This window comes from Stenella coeruleoalba, assembly GCF_951394435.1.
Source record: "Stenella coeruleoalba genome assembly, chromosome: 11".
In the NCBI taxonomy this organism is placed as follows: Eukaryota; Metazoa; Chordata; class Mammalia; order Artiodactyla; family Delphinidae; genus Stenella; species Stenella coeruleoalba.
The window spans coordinates 72,621,891-72,641,457 of NC_137157.1; the positions used below are offsets into that span (position 1 = coordinate 72,621,891).

General features: G+C 35.7%; 1 protein-coding gene across 7 annotated transcripts in view; it reads left to right on the top strand.

Moving 5' to 3' along the window:
- Positions 1-19,567, top strand: part of KIF21A (kinesin family member 21A) — a 157,633-nt gene that overhangs the window by 72,347 nt on the left and 65,719 nt on the right. For all 7 annotated transcript variants that reach the window (XM_079937626.1, XM_079937627.1, XM_079937629.1 and 4 more), the window contains exons 2-8: positions 7,950-8,172; positions 8,303-8,485; positions 9,863-10,012; positions 11,394-11,528; positions 12,026-12,193; positions 14,070-14,185; positions 19,027-19,222. In XM_079937626.1, the coding sequence (XP_079793752.1) occupies positions 7,950-8,172; positions 8,303-8,485; positions 9,863-10,012; positions 11,394-11,528; positions 12,026-12,193; positions 14,070-14,185; positions 19,027-19,222 (1,171 nt within the window). The remainder of the gene's footprint in view (positions 1-7,949; positions 8,173-8,302; positions 8,486-9,862; positions 10,013-11,393; positions 11,529-12,025; positions 12,194-14,069; positions 14,186-19,026; positions 19,223-19,567) is intronic.

Genomic DNA, 19,567 nt, shown 5'->3' on the forward strand with positions numbered 1-19,567 from the left:
TGTGTCTACTAACTGGAATGAACTAGGAGAGAATCAAACAAGGGATAGAAATTTCAGCCACTTATTTGTGGTGACAGAGTGCCCTAACTTTTAAGAAATGGAAGGGAGGAAATTAGTACAATATAATTAACTTTAAGATCAAGTTGAATACTAATATGTGTTGTCCAGTATAATGGTCATCTACTGACAAATGAGATAAAGAAAGGCAAAAGATCTGTTCAGGGAACAGATTTATTGGTGTCCTGTAAGAAGAACAAAGGTGTTAACAAGGTGCCAAGTGTGCTAGTTACAGATAGCTGTAGGTGAAAGAGCCACACAAAGTGGGAATCAGGTCAGATTATTGAGTAAACTAGAAAACTACCACAATCATGTGGGGATGAGATCAGAATAACTCAAGTAAAAAAAGAAGAGACAGTTTACAAAGACATTTAGGTAATGGAAAATTTTGTCATGTTTATGAAATTGTAGATTAAGGACAGCGATGTTCTAACAGGGCAAGAGATTAGCAATGACCAACGGCAAAAAGGAAGATATTTTGTGTCTTATTCTTTTTTTGTTTGTAGGGAAAAATAAAAATAACTTGACCAATCCCCTAGCAAAAGAAAGGCTATGTCTTGTGATACTTTTAATAAAACAGGAAACAGAGAGATAGGAGAGATGAGGGTATATGAAAAAGTCTGGTAAAACAAACAAAACTGCATGTGTTTAATTTAGAAATATAGGTTGGATTGCATGAATCTTTGTACTTAGGTTAATGAATGATATTAGTGCTACTTTTCTAATTAAAAAAATTATGGGTGTCTGCACAAGTCCTGGGAGGTTATAAATTGTATTTATATGCATTTATTTATTTTCCTTAAAGCAACATCACTTCAGTAACTACAAGTCATTGATTAGTTATTAGTGAAAATTCTCGTCACTAGCGTTTAATCAAATTTAGTATAGTATGAGGACAAAATATGCCATAACAATTTAATTCTGCTTAATTCAGGCTAAGAGAGTGACTTGCCAAAGGTCACAGTATGTGTTAAGACCTGTGCAGAGTCTGAGATTTTACCCTATTTACAAGTTAACAAGCTAGTCTTTCACTGTTTCATGTGTAGTGGCAGAAGACACAGGACTCCTGAGTTGGAGGCAAAGGACTTTTATTACTCACAGTACAGTAAGCATCATGAGTCTCATGTTGATTTGAACTGCTTCCTCATCCCCGCCCCCTTAATCCAAAGTAGGCAATGCAGGTAGAACTATTACATGGTTGCTGTGCAAGCAGTGACATATCAAGAAACACCAACCTTCTCATCACATGGAAAAATATATATTTTTTATTTAATATCTATTGATATATCTTTAGTATCTATATGAGATGATGGAAGTTCACTGAACTATTGTGGTTATCATTTCATGATGTATGTAAGTCAAATCATTATACTGTACAACTTAAACTTCTATACAGTGCTGTATGGCATTTATATCTCAATGAAACTGTAAGAAATAAAAAGAAACACTGGACTTGGGGATTCATTGTTTTTATTGTTTATTCACTGTTTCCATTGCTTTGCTGAAGCAAGCCAGCTCTTGGTCAGGTGGAAGACACTATCCCTAAAGGTTGCTTGCTGCAAATGCAACCTTGAGAAGTGATCCATGAAAAGAGTAGTTGGGGTTTTGCATTCTTGGCATACTCAGCAAGGATGTACAGGGATGCTCAGGTCTCATGGTGGGATGCTTCTTCCAATAATATGTGGCAGAATTAGACCTTAAATATAGTTTTACTGTATCATGACTTAAATTCTAGCTGAAAAGGAAGCCCTTTTCCCCCAGATATACTTATCTTATTTTTCTGTCTTCTCCAGGACATCTTGCAACTAGTCCTCGTAGCTTATTTGATATACTCAGTTACTAAATCCAGTTATGGTTATTATGAAGGCAGAGAACAGATAACAGGGCCCAGTTTAAGGAAACTTACTGGTCTTAGTCTCAGACTCTTCTCTAGTTTTCACTAGATACTGGCACTGCAAAGAGCCATAATAATGTTTTCATAAAGGAAGTTCCTTGTCCCTATGGCCACAGTAACATTGGCTATAAAAACTGGAGAGAATAATAGGAACTATAAGGAAATGTGGATGAGTGGTGTAATTAATGGTGGATATAAGGTGTGACAGAAGAAAAAGGTTGTTTATTAGTACCTCTTTTAAGTCAGGGTTTTGCTTTTCCTAAGGGAATAATTAAAATAGAGTTTGAGGTTCGAAAGAACTTAAGGAATATTAAATCCAGGCTCCTATATTTATTTTACAGAGTAGAAAATTAAGACATAAAATTGTTAAATGGTTGCTCAGGATCAAGTTTCTAGTAACAAAGTAAGGTGATGGGGCAAAAGTTAGATTATAGTGATAATCACATGCCTAGTATTGGATTGTTACTCCCCTTTAACTAGAGCAGTCTATAGGAGTCAGTCAGTAACATTTGTTGAATTACTTTTATGATTGAATAAGATATATTCTCAGTCCTCAAATAATTCATTTACTAGTGATCAATAAGAATTCAATTTGATATCTATTATTCTAAAATCTTGTACAAATTGCATAGATTAATTCAAGTTGGTGGGGGGGAAGGGACAGCTTTATAAATGTACAGATATTTGAGCTAGGTCTTGAAGAATTACAATGAAGTTTCTATGAGAGAAGTGGAAGTCCAGCATTCCACGCAGAGAGAGAACCACTTACATTGGCATGGTGAATGAAAGTATATAAGTTGATCAGGAAATGATCAGTGGTTTGATGTAGCTGAGTGTAACTAGATTTGAGAGTGGAATTGCAGGCAGAATCCAAATTAGGAAAATCTTAGATACCATGCTAAATACTCTGGACATTTTTGGGGGGAAACACTGACATTTTAAGGCAACTTGGTATATGAGGTATAAGAGGAAAAGGTGAGTTCAGAAATCAGAATCAGTTAAAAAGAAGAAAAAAGGAATGTCACAAAAGCCAACTGCTGAGAAATAAATGTCACAAAAGCCAACTGCTGAGAAATAAGGTATTTGAAGGGTAGCAGAAAATGCCACCCCATAGTATGCCAATTTGATGTAAGGATTTTGAGCTGAAGGCAATTAAAAGAAGCAGATATTTGCCTAAAGGCCCGTAGCTTTTATAAAGGTATTCTGCCTCTGTTCTCAACCAGGAAGGACAGACGTTAATTACCAGAGACTTCATGAAAGTATCCTACACAACAAACCTTACTTAATTAGCCCCTATCTTCCATTAGTTCCTACATATATTTATATTCCCACAATTTGCTGTCCTAGAAACTCAAAGTCCTTCTTCTTTTTGTTAAGATGCTATATAAATCCAAGTTGCCACTCTTTCATTTACTCATCACTGAATATTCCCATGTGTATGCCTGGTACGCAAGTTAATAAACTTCTATTTGTTTTTATTTTGTTAATCTGCCTTGTCAATCCCAAACAGGAAAATCTAGAAGGATAGAGGGAAGAAGTTTTTTCGTCCCCTACAAGTTGTAAATAGGATCAAATGTGTCAGGTAGGATGAAGACTGAAAAGGGTCCATTGTATTTGGAAATAAAAAGGTCATTGGTGCCTTCTGTGTAAGAAGTTTCAATAGAGTGTGAGAACAGAAGTAAAATGGCTGCTTTCTGCTGATGGAAAGATTCAGAAAATGGATACAACATTTGTTCATGTCCTTTTATCTTAAATCTGAATAATTGACAGTTTGTATCATATTCTGTTTCAAACCTTCAACCTTCTTAAACTAGTTATAACAAATTACATTTATTTCTGTATGACTCTTCATGGGTTTTCCCTTTCAGATCCCACCCTATTGGTCAATGGCCCACAAAGGATAAAAGGTTACATACCTTATGCTAAGGAAGAAAGCACATTATCTAGTGGAACTGTCACTATTTTCCATAACAGCCTCATCCTACCTACATTCATTTCCATTGTAACATTTTAAAAAAACCCATCTCCATTAGCAAATTACTATTGTAGATAGAACCCACATTGTTATTGGCTTTTATAATATAATACTGCTGTGTAATATTAGAATATCTTATCCTAAATATTTATGACATAAGTTTTATGCATAATTTTTCTTTAAGAAGTACTTTCAAATATATCTAGTTGTAGGATTACACATTTTTAAAAGCCTGCAAGGCTTTGTTACTATTTCTTAGTGTTAACTGAAATGTTAACCTCATTATTTCTTAGTGTTGGGATTAGATGAGTATGTTTAATGGTCTTATTTTTATATAAAAATACTAAGAAGATAGTTCTAAATTTTTAAAGTAATGTCAGATTTTAGTTTTAGTCTTCTTTTTCCCTGGAGGTTGTTATATTTTGTCTATATATAACATCAAATTATAGTTTTTAAATTGAAGTTTGTAACTATGTAAATTTCAAACTCTTTACATCATTAAAGCAGGTTAATTGGCTTAGGTTAAGACTTCATCTGAGAATTCTTGATTTTAGTATAAATTTAAGGATTTGGAGAGTTTAAAATCTGAATTTTTGAAGGGGAATTGAGACTGTGAATATGTCTCTAAACTTTGAAGTGTAGTCAGCTTCCAATTATCTGCATGTGCCAGAGACCATCCCCTCCTAGGTGGGAATTTCTTAGTCCTGCTGGGAAATTGCCCTTGCCTGCATCCAGTAGAAAAGGGTTCCACCCATCTTGTTGGTTTTTAAAGCCAGTTTGTCTCCCCACCCATGCAGATGGTGTGATTGCATATCACCCGTCTTTCAAATGCACTCCTCCTTAGAAGTTAGGAGATTAAGTTCTGAGTGACATTGGCATTCTAAAATTGGCTGTCATATCTGCAATTCAAATAGTACTTATTCTCTATGTAGAAATTAAATTAGAAGTATTTTAATAGCCAAATAAATTAGCTTAGTATTTTAATAGCCCATGGTTATAATCATTTACTTAAAATTAGTGAGGCACTGATTTCAAACAGTTGTCATTTTCATTTAGATAGTTGTTTTTATGTTTTTCTTTATTATTACATGGAATTTATTAAACTTCACAGTGCAGCTATAAATCAGGGAGAGAGCAGAATCCTGGTGTCAATGAGGTAGCTTTCAGGAGACAGAACAGCCTGGGCTCAGATATGACTTTATGGTGGAATGCAAAGGGTTAGGTGAGAGCTTCTGAAAGGAGTGAAATCTAAACAGAGGTCGAAAACATGAGATGTTCAGGCTGGAAAAGGAGTTGCGAATTGAGAAGGAAGAGTGTCCAGGAGAAGAGAAAGCATATTTGAAGGCATAGAGGCTAGAGAGAGCACACGTTGTTAGTGAAACTTGTTAAAAATAAACCATCACCACCACCACCATCACTAACTGAAGTCCTTTGATGCAAAGATGGAGCATGGCAAGAGGAGATTGTAGAGCGATTTAAGGATATACTAAAGGGTTTTAGGCAAGGTAGTGATCAACTTCATATTTTACGAGTATCACTGATATTGCAATCTGTGGAACAGATTGGTGGGGGCAAGATTTGATGCAGGTTGACTGATGATGAGACTTTTACAATAATCCAAGTAAGAGATAATGGTGGCTTGATTAGTGTGTTATTGATGAGGAAAGAAGGAAAATGATGAGCTATTTCCAAGATAATTAATAGTTCTTAGAGATAGATTAGGTGGATAGAATAGGGAGAGGGAATAACTGAGGTTGACTCTCTTGTTTCTAGCTTGCCAACAGACAGGATGGTGATTCTTCCAAGGAGGATGGGGGATTTGGTTTTCTCCCCATGACTCTCCTGAGGATGATGGATTTATGATTTTTATCCCCATGAATGGATGAAGTGAGACAGGAGAAGGGAAGATTGGAAAGAAGGGAATATTAACTTTGAGAAAGACCACTCATCAAGAAAATGTGGAGCCAGAAAGCCAAAGCTGCTTACCACCATGGGGCTGTTTTTATAGTCCATGGATGTAGCTTCTTGTAAGAAACCCATTTGTTTTACTTGTTGTAATATAATTTTATCTTTATAACAATATATAAATATTATTTTTCTCTTCCCATTTTGTAATATAGTGTTCTTCTCTCAGCATTAGATCTGAAAGGAACCTTGGAAATGATAGTTTGTGTCAATAGGTGAGGAAATTGGAGCTCTGAGAGAAGGCCACATGATATCTGTGGAGTGAGAGAAGTAGTGGAATCCAAGTCTCCTAAAGGCCACTTCATCACTCTTTCCGCAGTACCTAGCCAGCTCCACATTGATTATTGCATTCCATTAAAACAAATAAATGAAGTTGAAGACTTTGTGGAAGAAAAACATCATTATCACAGAAGAAGGGAAAATTGCATAAATAAATATATTCTTTACTTAACACTTCTTTGCTAGTACAGAATGCTGTTTCAGGTAACCAGGGTTACAGAAATTCAGTCGCTTCTCAGTATTGCCTTTCCTATCCTTCCGTTGACCTTCCACCCTGAAGAACTGGCAAGGGTTAAAACTCGGGTGATCTGGACTTAGGCTTAGCTTTATCTCTAACAAATAGATGAACTTGTTCCACTTCTATAGATCTCTGTTTCTGTATCTCAGAAAATAAGATCCCTTTAAAATCCTTTCTATTTTCTCTCTGTACCGTTTTATATTTTCCATTACTGGTTGTCTTTACTTTCTTCCCTAAACTGCTTCTCCTTCTCCATGGCAAATAGAAACCTCTAAAAAACCTAAGTACTGTTAAGTCAGTGACGTGTAAGTCTAGGATGGTCCTGCTTATGGAGTGAGTAGAATAGGGCCAGATTTTGCTTTGTTCTGTTAGTAACATATCACCATATTTACTTTCCTTCTTTGAAAAACAGGCCTTGAAATCAGGAAGATAAGGCAAAAGAGGAAGGTCCTAGAATCTGAAGTAGATGAGGGTTGGGTGTAGGGCAGGTATAGTGCTGTGGTCTTCCAAGTGGACAAAGGACACCCTAGGAGATGTAAATGATGATTCAGTGGTTTTGGAGAGAAAATATTAGAAGTTTTATTTGTTTTTATTTTTTTTAATTGTTTTTTTTAAGCAGATGTTTGGGGTAGGAGTTTATTAATTCATTAATTTATTTTTGCTGTGTTGAGTCTTCGTTTCTGTGCGAGGGCTTTCTCTAGTTGTGGCAAGCGGGGGCCACTCTTCATCGCAGTGCACGGGCCTCTCACTATCGTGGCCTCTCTTGTCGCGGAGCACAGGCTCCAGACGCACAGGCTTAGTAGTTGTGGTTCACCAACCTAGTTGCTCCGCGGCATGTGGGATCCTCCAAGACCAGGGCTTGAACCCGTGTCCCCTGCATTAGCAGGCAGATTCTCAACCACTGTGCCACCAGGGAAACCCCTGTTTTTATTTTTAATTTCTTTATTTTCACAATTCTGCTTTTGTGTATGTCATAATATATGACAAATCAATATAGTACATGCATATATTTACAAATGAATATATATATTCATTCATATTGTATGTTGTGTGATTATGCTTAAACATGTTAAGCTAACAGAAGGTTATGGTCAAATAAGTTTGGGAACCATTAGTGAAGAGTTTGCAAAAAAGGTGAGTCAAGGGTATCAAGATAAATACCATGTACTTAATTTCTCATTTTTGGATATCATCCTGTCTGGAAATAAAGAGAAGAAATCTAAAATAAAGATAACAACAAATAGCATTTTGGTAGTTTAATTTATTTAACTGAGTCTTTTATAGAGTTGAGGAAAGGTATTCACCCACAAAAATATTTAATTTTACTCTTGTTCATGATTTTTTTGGGGGGATTAAGTAACTCATATTGAAATTGACAGTATAATTTAACTTATTTAAACTTTTCAACTCAAGGAGTAAGTACTAGATTACATTAGTGATTTTAAAAGATTTGCTAGGAATTTCAAAATCCTATTTCTTCAGTTTTTTTCCATTTATTTTGTCTTATTTTATTTTATTTTTTCCTGATTTTTTTCTCACAGAATAAGACCACAGCTTGCCAAAGAAAGGATTGAAGGTTGCCATATTTGTACATCTGTCACACCAGGAGAACCTCAGGTCTTCCTAGGCAAAGATAAAGCTTTCACTTTTGATTATGTGTTTGACATTGACTCCCAGCAAGAGCAGATCTACACTCAGTGTATAGAAAAACTAATTGAAGGTTGTTTTGAAGGATATAATGCTACAGTTTTTGCTTATGGACAAGTAAGTACCAAATTATTTTCATAGAAGCTGTAACTTTTCAGAAGTGTCAATTCAATTGCACTTTCACTTCTGTCACTTGAGATTATGTTATTAAGGTCAAGCATTCATTTTTCTCTGTTCTTTTATTCAGACTGGAGCTGGCAAAACATACACAATGGGAACAGGATTTGATGTTAACATCATTGAGGAAGAACAGGGTATTATTTCTCGTGCTGTTAAACACCTTTTCAAGAGTATCGAAGAAAAAAAACACACTTCCATTAAAAATGGACTTCCTCCTCCAGATTTTAAAGTGAATGCCCAATTCTTAGAGGTAATAGTCTAATTGTGTCATTAGTTTCCTTTAAATCTTATTCTTAAGACCATAGCCCTATGATTTTATACTCCCGCTTCCATTTTAGTGCTTGGCATATAGTGTTCAGTAAATGTTGACTAAATTAGCATTAGGTTATAGGCGATAGCAACAAGAGATAATAGCGTATAAGTATTCCTTACTTGTTGGCATTTAAGATTATAAACATTTGACCAGTGTCCACAGAGTAAAACAATTAATATTGTTTATTTCAGATTTTTTCTTTATCTGAGAATTACTGTTGTAATGTAGGCAGGCTCACAAAGTACTGGGAACACAGTGACTGAGACCAAAAGGGAGGGGGAGATTGTGAGGAATAATAGGATTGATGCCGTAGCACTAATCTGGTGGCAGAAGCTGGTATTCCTACAAGGATAGGCAGATGTTTTGATGCAATGTGCAAAGGTTGGGGCAGGTATGGATTTAGGGCAGTCTAGGCTGGTGGGAGGGACATACCAGTAAGAGGACATCTAGGATTTGAGCAATGTTACACTTGGGTGGACAGTGCCATTATAATTCTGTATACTTGGTTCAAAGAGTGTTCTAGTCTAATTGTAATCTCAATCACAAGAGCTAATCATTTTGATAATCGATGAAACATTTTATTCAGCATTATATAGCACAAAATAGAATACTTAATTCAAATTAACATCAGTTATCTTACTGCTGGTTTTAATGGACATTCCAATTTAGTAAAAACCAAGAATATAATTATGTGTTTCTACCAAAAGAAAGGTAACTAGTGATGGAAAAAGGAAAGAAACGGTGTCTTCAGTCTTCTCCTTCTCCCTCCAAATGTTATTAGGCATTGTGACTTTAAGCATATTGATAGAAAAATAGTTGTATGTATCCTCTTCTAAGGTGGTAGCACAATCTTGTCAGCCTCTATTGATACAGAAACTACATTGCTGACCTTGCAAAAATACTATTTATTTTTAGGTACACTAAGAAGGGTTGTAGGGCAAAAGAAAATATATTTTTAGTTCAAGTAGTAAAAATTATTAAGAACTTCCCTAAGCTTAGGATTTGTTTACATTTGATACATATTTTTTTAGTATTTGCTTGTATTTATATTTATATATCTCTTGCAAAGGATTAGTGGATGATTTTAGCTAGTCTTTAACTCATTAGTCATGATTAGGTCTTTTACTGATCTTACTCTTGTAAAGAAATCTGGTATTTGTTTGTATTTGTGATCATTTTATGTTTTATTTTGAAGAAATATATGTATTTGGAAGAACTTTTAAGATATGTTTGAAAGATAACATGCAATATGTGTTATTACATCCATGAGGCAATTTCTGCTAACATTAAACTTATAATATTTCTTTTTGTTAGCTGTATAACGAAGAGGTTCTTGACTTATTTGATACCACTCGTGATATTGATGCAAAAAATAAAAAATCAAATATAAAGATTCATGAAGATTCAGCTGGAGGAATTTATACCGTGGGCGTCACAACACGTACAGTGATTACAGAATCCGAGGTGACATTTATGTTGTAGTTAAAATAGAGCGTGTTTGGGAAATTCCCTAGTGGTCCAGGGGTTAGGGCTCCACACTTCCACTGCAGAGGGCATGGGTTCCATCCCTTGTTGGGGAACTAAGATCCCGCAAACTGCGCGGCACAGCCACAGGAAAAAAAATAGAGCGTGTTTGGCTTTATTTAATAGTCAGCTCTGCTGTTCATGATATTTGTATCCTTGAGTATAACATGGAGTTAAAATCTGCTTCATTTTTTACCAGGATTTTATTATTAAAAATGTAACAGTTATGATAAAGTCAGTGCATTTATTGTAACATCAAAAGAATTTAAGGCATTGTATGTACAGTTTTCTTTCACACCTAGAAAAGAGGGTTAGATAATTTTAAGTGAAGGATGAGGCCACAGTCCTTTTGTACTTTTTGCTGTAACATACGTAGGCCTGTATCATGGCTCCTAAAGAGAGACTTAAGAAAAGTTACAATGGGGAGTTCCCTGCGAGGCCAGTGGTTAGGCCTCCACACTTTTCACTGCCATGGCGCTGGGTTCAATTCCTGGTCAGGGAACAAAGATCCGCAAGCCACGTGGAGTGGCCAAAAAAAAAAAAGTTACAGGGCTTCCCTGGTGGCACAGTGGTTGAGGGTCCGCCTGCTGATGCAGGGGACGCGGGTTCATTCCCCGGTTCGGGAGGATCCCACGTGCCGTGGAGCGGCTGGGCCCGTGAGCCGTGGCCGCTGGGCCTGCACGTCCGGAGCCTGTGCCCCGCAGCGGGAGGGGCCACAGCAGTGAGAGGCCCGCGTACCGCAAAACAAAACAAAACAAAAAAAGTTACAAAAAATAAGATACAGAAGAGCCTGAGTAATTCCAGTTATTGCTTAGTTTGTTCCGAAGTGTTCTACTGTAATAGTTTTGAAATAGAAGCTGCAAATGTCAGCGAATGGCAAACGGTTGAATCTCAGTATTTTCTCCTATTAAAAAAACAACAACAACAAAAAAACTGTTATACTGAGAAATTCAGCTCAAAAAGTGCCTGTAAATAAAATAATAAGAGGGCTTCCCTGGTGGCGCAGTGGTTGAGAGTCCGCCTGCCGATGCAGGGGACACAGGTTCATGCCACGGTCCGGGAAGATCCCACATGCCGCGGAGCGGCTAGGCCCGTGAGCCATGGCTGCTGAGCCTGCGCGTCTGGAGCCTGTGCTCCGCAACGGGAGAGGCCACAACAGTGAGAGGCCCGCGTACCGCAAAAAAGTAAGAAGAAGAAGAAGAAAATCTGTCTTTCACATCCTTTAATATGTTGGATTTTAACCAGTAGCTCAGATTTCTGATTATATGGACCTAGTCTAAGTATTGTTCAAGTAAAACCCCTCTTTCTTTCCCTTTTCTAGATGATGCAGTGTTTGAAGCTGGGTGCTTTATCCCGGACCACTGCTAGTACCCAAATGAATGTTCAGAGCTCTCGTTCACATGCCATTTTTACCATTCACTTGTGTCAAACCAGAATCTGTCCCCAAATAGATGCTGTGAGTTATTGGTTCTAATTTTTTAAGATTTCATATTTCATTTCTGTAAAATCCATGAAAATATTCAAAGAGAACATTTGTGCCAAGTTTAGTTTGTTTAATCATTCCTTTTCCAATTGAGATATCCCTGATCTTGTTTAAGCTAAAGCTGGCCAACCATGTAAAATTAAAAATTGAGTATATATGTCTGCAATAGCCAGAAAGTATGTTGTGGCCATATGGTAATGCATGTCATTACTTGGGACCCTTTGCTTTTGAGGGCTATATGCTATAAGTTTCTCTTCAACACAGGCAAAGCCTCAGTTGATAACAGTTAGGTTTTGACCTTCTTTGACCTAACTTTGTCTAAGCTTCTAATTGCAGCAGGCATTTTTGTACTTATATTTATTTGGCCACATGCCTATACTTGGCTATATGTATACTGAGGGCAAGGTGGGATTGAAGGATATTTAGTGTCATATTAATAAAATATTTTCAATTATCTTCCTCAATTGCAGGAAAGTGCAACTGATAATAAGGTGATTTCTGAATCATCACAGATGAATGAATTTGAAACTCTGACTGCAAAGTTCCATTTTGTTGATCTGGCAGGATCAGAAAGACTGAAGCGTACTGGAGCTACAGGCGAGAGGGCAAAAGAAGGCATTTCCATCAACTGTGGACTTGTAAGACTAAGACTAAGGCTTTGTGCTGAGAATATAACAGGGCTATTTTATTGTCCTTTTCCCTTTTGTAATACATAATACCCAAGTGGAAATCCTTCATTCACTGAGCTGAGAAATGACAGTTGCTGTAAACTTAGGAGTAATGCATTGAATTTTGATCTCCTCAGACTGTCAGCATTTTTCTCCTTTTCACATTGCAAATTTTCTTCATGTGTAAAAATTTAGTTGGATTAAATTTTATGATGTGTGCATAAAATAATCTATGCATATATATAATAGAAATGATTTTAAAATTCTTCTCACAAACTTACTGTTTTAATATTAAACATTTTATGGGATGACTTTCAAAGTAGCTTTTTTGCTAACATTTTGTGATAGACTTTATTTTGGAAATTACAATCAAATGTTTTTTAGTAATGATTGTTTCAAAATGAGAACTTTTCTAGATTGTATTAGGAATTAACTTTAATACCATGCCATCTAGTGGTGTTTTTGATTGGAAAACACCTTGTGTTTGAGTTAGCCTAAAGCTTCTATTATATGGAAGAAAACGTTTTAGAACCAAATTTTTATGTAATTAATCTTTTCTTCCTATTGATTTCATTAAAAAGTTGGTTCTTTGTTCCTGCTTAAAAGTAACGGCATCCTAAATTTCTGTGATGCTGACAGCATCAGGACAGGTGTTTTCTGCTTTGCTTCCCTCCCTTTCTTCCTAGAGCAGGGGCTCCAAGCATATGGTCATTTTTTTGTTTATTGCCCAATATTTACTTTTATATGATTGCAACCCTTCTGTGGGGGAATTATCAACTGAGACCGATTAGAGAGAGCCAGCCTTCCCAACTACCCATCTTGATGCTCCCACCATACAGTTGAACATGTGTTAAAAGGAGTGAGCGACCAGGATCCTCGACTTTGTGTATTGTTTTGAGTTTCTTAGGAGATAAAATCATGGTGGTATTTACATTTGTGCTGTCCGGAAAAGACAAAAGCCATTGCTCTGTTTTCCAGTTCAGGCTATTGAAGCATGTTCAGACACGTGGTAGAGGTTCATTCAGTGTGGCCAGTGGTTAAAACTGCAGACTCTGGAAAAGGGGGACTAAGACACAGTGTGATGCTGATGCACTCGCTGCAGGATCCATTGGCTCTAACAAAGACATGGTTTTGCCTTACTGAAGGCGAGTGCGACCAGCATTTAGGAAAATGCTTATGCTGTAGGTGCTGGTTCAGTGACAGTAGGAAAAGCAGTAGGGGGTGGCAGGAGGAGTGATTAAATAGTTCCGTAATTTGACTTAGTTTTTTAAAATATTGGATGCTTAGCACATAGATTCATTGAATTTCTAAGTGCGGCTATACTTGCATTAGGAATGCCATGATCAGAGATATCATACTGATATTTTTATTGTGGTTAAAGGAAATTTTGTTTTCCCATGAGGAAGCTATAGTACAACAAGAAAGTTTATGCAACTGTTAAACTAGTGAACAATTTGTTTCTTCAATGAATTGAGGAGAAGAATTTGCAACATGAATTGGCAGTTTTGTGGGGTGTACAACATGATGCTCTGGTAATACTAGGACTGGTCAGAAGTCATCAATCTTATAACATTTCTATTTCTAAAGAAAATCTCTGCAAAGAAGTTTAAGTATTTGTGAATTATGGGTATATATATGGCATTAAATTTTGAGTGGTGTCAGTTTTTAGTAGTTATGTGGAAAGCTTCAAGTTTACTTTATATTTGAAAATACAAATGTAAAACAAAACCAAACACAAATGTTTTCAATTCTGCCATGGCTTCATATTATTTTCTATAAGGTTTCATTATTTAAAAGTGTTATAATTAGGATATTTTTATATTTTTTTTCTCTCTCTTTCTTTTAGTTGGCACTTGGCAATGTAATAAGTGCATTGGGAGACAAGAGCAAGAGGGCCACGCATGTTCCCTATAGAGATTCTAAGCTGACAAGACTACTACAGGATTCTCTTGGGGGTAATAGGTATGCATAAGTGTTTATCCTCCATATTCCTGAATTTCAGTTATTCATTATTTTTAAAATAAGTTTGTAAAGTGATTTATAAGAACTGTTTTTACTGTAAAGCAAATTAATAGGATGAGGAACTAATAATTATTAAGTGCCTCAAATGTGTGAGTGCTTTTGCATGTTGTTATTTCACATATTTCTTATAACACCTCTTGAGGTAGGTGTTATTATTCCTATTTTATAGATAAGGAAATTGAAATCCAGAGAGGTTAAGTAATTTATTCAGTCACTTAGCTTATAAATGAAATCCTTGGCATGTGCTCTTTCTCTATACCATTGTTTCAGCTTTAAGTGCTTGGCACATAGTTGATGCCTAATAAAATTTTGTTGAAAAGTAAATGCTGTCTTCTAAGTAATTAAAAAGCAATTTAAATATTATTCATTTTCTTTACAAAGTCTCCTAAAAATTAAACATTTTTTTACATTTGAGAAAAAATTTTAAAATGTTAATTGAATGAAATATAGGGTGATTGATGGTTATTAAGTTTGCCAGAATCACTGATATTCCTCCTTTTCTGTACTTTGCATCATCCTGATATGCTTCATCAGCTAAATGTATTCTTTTGGTAATGCATTCCTTTTTATAAGCATCAGAATGTTGGCTTTAAAAATGGTAACTTTTTTGGCATTTAAATTCAATCATAGAACAGTTCAACAAGTTACACACAACTACAGTGAATCTATTTTACAGTGTTTTCAACGGTCTAACATGTTTACTGATGCTATAAAATGATCATTAGGTGCTGTAAAATGATCATTAGATGCTGTAAAATTAAACTTGCAAACTTTCTTTTTGAACAACTATTATTCAAAGAATTTTGATAATGTTAAGTTTATTTAGGTCTGAAGTTGGATGGATTTAGAAATAAAGTTTTGTTTTATAGAATTCAAGAGTATCATTTTTATATTCCTTCTTTTCATATAATATTGCCATTGTCTTAACTCAGCTGTCTTCTAGCATATCCTTTGTATTGCTTCCACTGTTACATATTTCTTACTTCTGGTCTATATTTTCATTCTGACCTTCAATATCAATCTGGGTCTTATTATAACAGGACAAAAATTTTTGTTTTTTAAGCCAAATGTAAATTTTTAAAGTTTGCTAAATTGTAGCCTTTTCCTGTGTTTATTTCTTAGCTTTATAATACAGTTTTGTCTTATAAACAAAGCAGAGATAGTAAACATCTTCCCTTTACAAGTGTCAATACTTTTGAATAATTCAGTACTTCTGAGAGTTTGCTTGCCCTGTAACAATCTAAGATATTTGCACTGTGGGTTTTGAATTCCTCTTGAGTTTTATCTAAGCTATAGCTAAAGAGTCTCAGATGTTCCTCACCCATTTCCTATCTAGTGGTAACGCCTCTTATTCTCAGTGACCCTCAATTCCTGCTTAAAATTGTGAGATTGAACGCCTAGTTCAAAAGCATTAAACTTTGTATAAGCATTGGAAAACAAAATTCCTTCATGTTGTGATGTTTGTACAAATTTCTCTTAAAAGAAAAATTAAATCAAAAGTATTTGTGGAAACAAGCTGCATATATTTATGTGTACAGTTTGGTGATTTTTTAAGAAACAAAGCTGGCTTTTATACATTTATAATGTTTAATGTAACATTTTAAAAAGTTTATAGCAAAAATATGGAAAAATACAGAAAATATAAAACATGATAAAAATCAACTGTATTTCTATTACTTGTAAGTAACTATTGTTAACATTGTGATGTATTTCCTCCCTAATGTGTAATATAATATGATATAACAATATATAAGATAAATAACTTTATTTATTTGTTTGTTTATTTTGGCCATACCGCATGGCTTGTGGGATCTCAGTTCCCCAACCAGGGACTGAACCCGGGCCACAGCAGTGAAAGTGCTGAATCCTAACTGTTAGACCACCAGGGAACTCCCTAATATATTTAAATTATATGGTTTCCTTTAAGATAGAGTTATGGTTTTATATAAAAATAAACAACTTTCATTAAAAATCTTTTTCATAAACATAACTATTTTTTTTAATAACTTTATTTATTTATTTTTGGCTGTGTTGGGTCTTCGTTTCTGTGCGAGGGCTTTCTCTAGTTGTGGCAAGCGGGGGCCACTCTTCATTGCGGTGCGCGGGGCTCTCACTGTCGCGGCCTCTCTTGCTGCACAGCACAGGCTCCAGATGTGCAGGCTAGTAGCCGTGGCTCACGGGCCCAGCCACTGCGCAGCATCCTCCCGGACCAGGGCTCGAACATGGACCAGGGCTGGAACCCGTGTCCGCTGCATCGGCAGGCAGACTTTCAACCACTGCACCACCAGGGAAGCCCCATAAGTGGTCTTGAAATTTGTATCATTTGGGTTTTAATATGTGACCTTTTTCCTATACAGTAGGTCTTAGCTCCTCTCATTCCTGATTTCACTATTCTTCTTAAGCACTTGATCCCAATACTTCTCAAAATATTTTTAGTAAGGGAGAGTTCTCCTCCTTCCCACTTCCCAGTTGTAGTGGGTTGATATTGAACATGACTATACTCAGCTTGTCCCATTATGTGAGTTTGAAAATACTTGAACTGGTCTATACTGTATTCAGTGAAATGAGTTCATTGATTACAGCAAGCTCAAATGTTGTAAAAGTTGCCAAAATGCTTACTGTCAATTTCTATACTTGTCATGAATCTTCCAGACTGGCACTGGACTGGGGATAACATTTTGAGTAGTCCTATCCTCTAATCAGTATCCATAATCATCACTCTCACTGGATTACCTTATCTTCTTCATCAACAGAGATGCATGAATTATCTTAACTTCTGACTTCAAATAAATAAATATAATATACGCATGACATACAAACAATTATTAGGGATCTAATATGTTCTAAGTAACACAAACAAATAGTAATGACCTAATATGTTCCAAATACTGTGTTGTACAAAGTAGTCTGATGAATAAAAAATATTTGATGATCCTTGTCCTCTAGGAGTTTAGTATCTAAGAGTTTGGATCTATAAAATTTCAATATAATCATAATCAACAAAAAAGAGGTATGCAAAGGGTATGAGGAAGCAGAGAGAAAGGAGTACAGCCAAACTCAGTGTTGGATTCTTGGACTAGATGATCTCTGAGTTGAATCTTGAATAATAGTAAAAGTAAGGGTAAATAAGGATGAGCAAGAGTTCACAAAGGAATAAAGATAGGTGGAATGAGACCCCTTTTAAAAGGGTTGCTATGAAGGGCATTATGCTAAGTGAAATAAGTTAGACAGAGAAAGACAAATACTGTATGATATCACTTGTATGTGGAATCTAAAAAATACAACAAACTGTGAATATAACAAAAAAGAAGCAGACTCACAGGTATAGAGAACAAACTAGTGGTTACCAGTGGCGGGGAGGGGCAATATAGAGGTGGGGGAGTGGGAGGTACAAACCGTTGGATGTAAGATAGGCTCAAGGATATATTGTACAACATGAGGAATATAGCCAATATTTTGTAATAACTGTAAATGGAAAGTAACCTTTAAAAATTGTGTAAAAATTTAAAAAATTTTAAAAAATGAGACATTACTACACATCTAAAATGAGTAAAAATAAAGCTTGACAATACTAAAAAAAAATAAGAAGAAGAAAATAAAAGTGTTACTATGAGTGCCGTGTTGAGATTATTGGGAGAAGGCAGGAGTGGAAGCAGGAAGCTAGGAGGCTATAGATTAGAATTGATAGGTATAAATTTCCTACCAGGGTGGGTAAATTAGCTCCTTAACTGTTAGTGTGCAAGTGCCCATTAGACTCTCCACATCTTTTTCATTGACAGAAATAGCTTAGGCATAATAAGCATTTTATTATCCTATTCTTTGGTTGGTAAAGCAATTCATCATGACGATAAAATAATGTTTCCCAGTTTTCCTATGTAATCTAGCCAGAAACTCTGGAACTTTGACCACTCAATCACAAATGACGTTTCATATTGTGAAACATATGGGTATACTAAATACTTTTTTTGATCAGGTGATAGGATTTAGCGTAAAACTTTTTGCTGAAATAAAAAATCAGGATGCAAGTGATTAAATAAAAAGAAAAAATTTAAATCCTAAAATAGGGACTTCCCTGGGGGCACAGTGGTTAAGAATCCGCCTGCCAGTGCAGAGGACACAGGTTAAAGCCCTTGTCCGGGAAGATCCCACATGCTGTGGAGCAACTACCCATGTGCCACAACTACTGAGCCTGCGTGCTACAACTACGGAAGCCCTTATGCCTAGAGCCCGTGCTCTGCAACAAGAGAAGCCACCGCAATGAGAAGCCTGTGCACGAATGGAAGAGTAGCCCCCGGCTCGGCACAACTAGAGAAAGCCTGTGCACAGCAATGAAGAACCAAAGCAGCCAAAAATAAATAAAAGTTAAAAAAAAAAATCCTGAAATATTAAGTAGATAATGAAAGCAATGATTTTTGAATTTCAACATGTCATATTATAGATAGATTAAATTTTAGAATTATTCTGTGTATATTGCTTCAAAAAAATTTTTAAAGAGGTGAGAAATATATGCACTTGTATTATGAGTATATGGTATTATGAGTCAAAAAAGTATAATATAAATTAATTTTCCCCAATTTTAGCCAAGCAAACAAAATCTTTTTCCTTAAGATAGTCTTAAAGCATTGGGGCTTATAAATTTGCTTTTATTTTTAAGTTAGTAATGTCAATCTTTTGGTATCTCGAAGGAGAGATATTATTCAAAAGGCGGGAATTTTAAAATGATTATTTCAGTGTTTTATTTGCTTTTATCTGTAAACCTAATTATTTTTTGTAACTTTCAGCCAAACAATCATGATAGCATGTGTCAGCCCTTCAGACAGAGATTTTATGGAAACTTTAAATACCCTGAAATATGCCAATCGAGCTAGAAATATCAAGAACAAGGTGATGGTCAATCAGGACAGAGCTAGTCAGCAGATCAATGCACTCCGTAGTGAGATCACACGACTTCAGATGGAGCTTATGGAGTACAAAACAGTAAGCTAATGGTTTTGACTTTGCATTTTGTGATACATTTTGTGTACACAGTGATACCTTTTTGTGATAGCTTGCACATACATGTTTCTGGAGTCTCTTTGTCATAGTGGTGGCATCTTTCCTTTTGGAGGTAGAATTCTCTAGTTTTATGTGTGGGTAGCCTTTAATAATGTTCAGTCTAACAACCTGACCAGCCTCTTGTTTCAAAATACTTCCTTCCCAGTCAGATTCTTTAGTGACAAATGCTCAAAGTAGAGATGTAGTAGAGGGAAAAGGATCTCTTGCCTTGAGGCTGTTAAGACAAAAGTGCTCTTGGTTGTAGAATTGCATAATCCTGCAGTATCC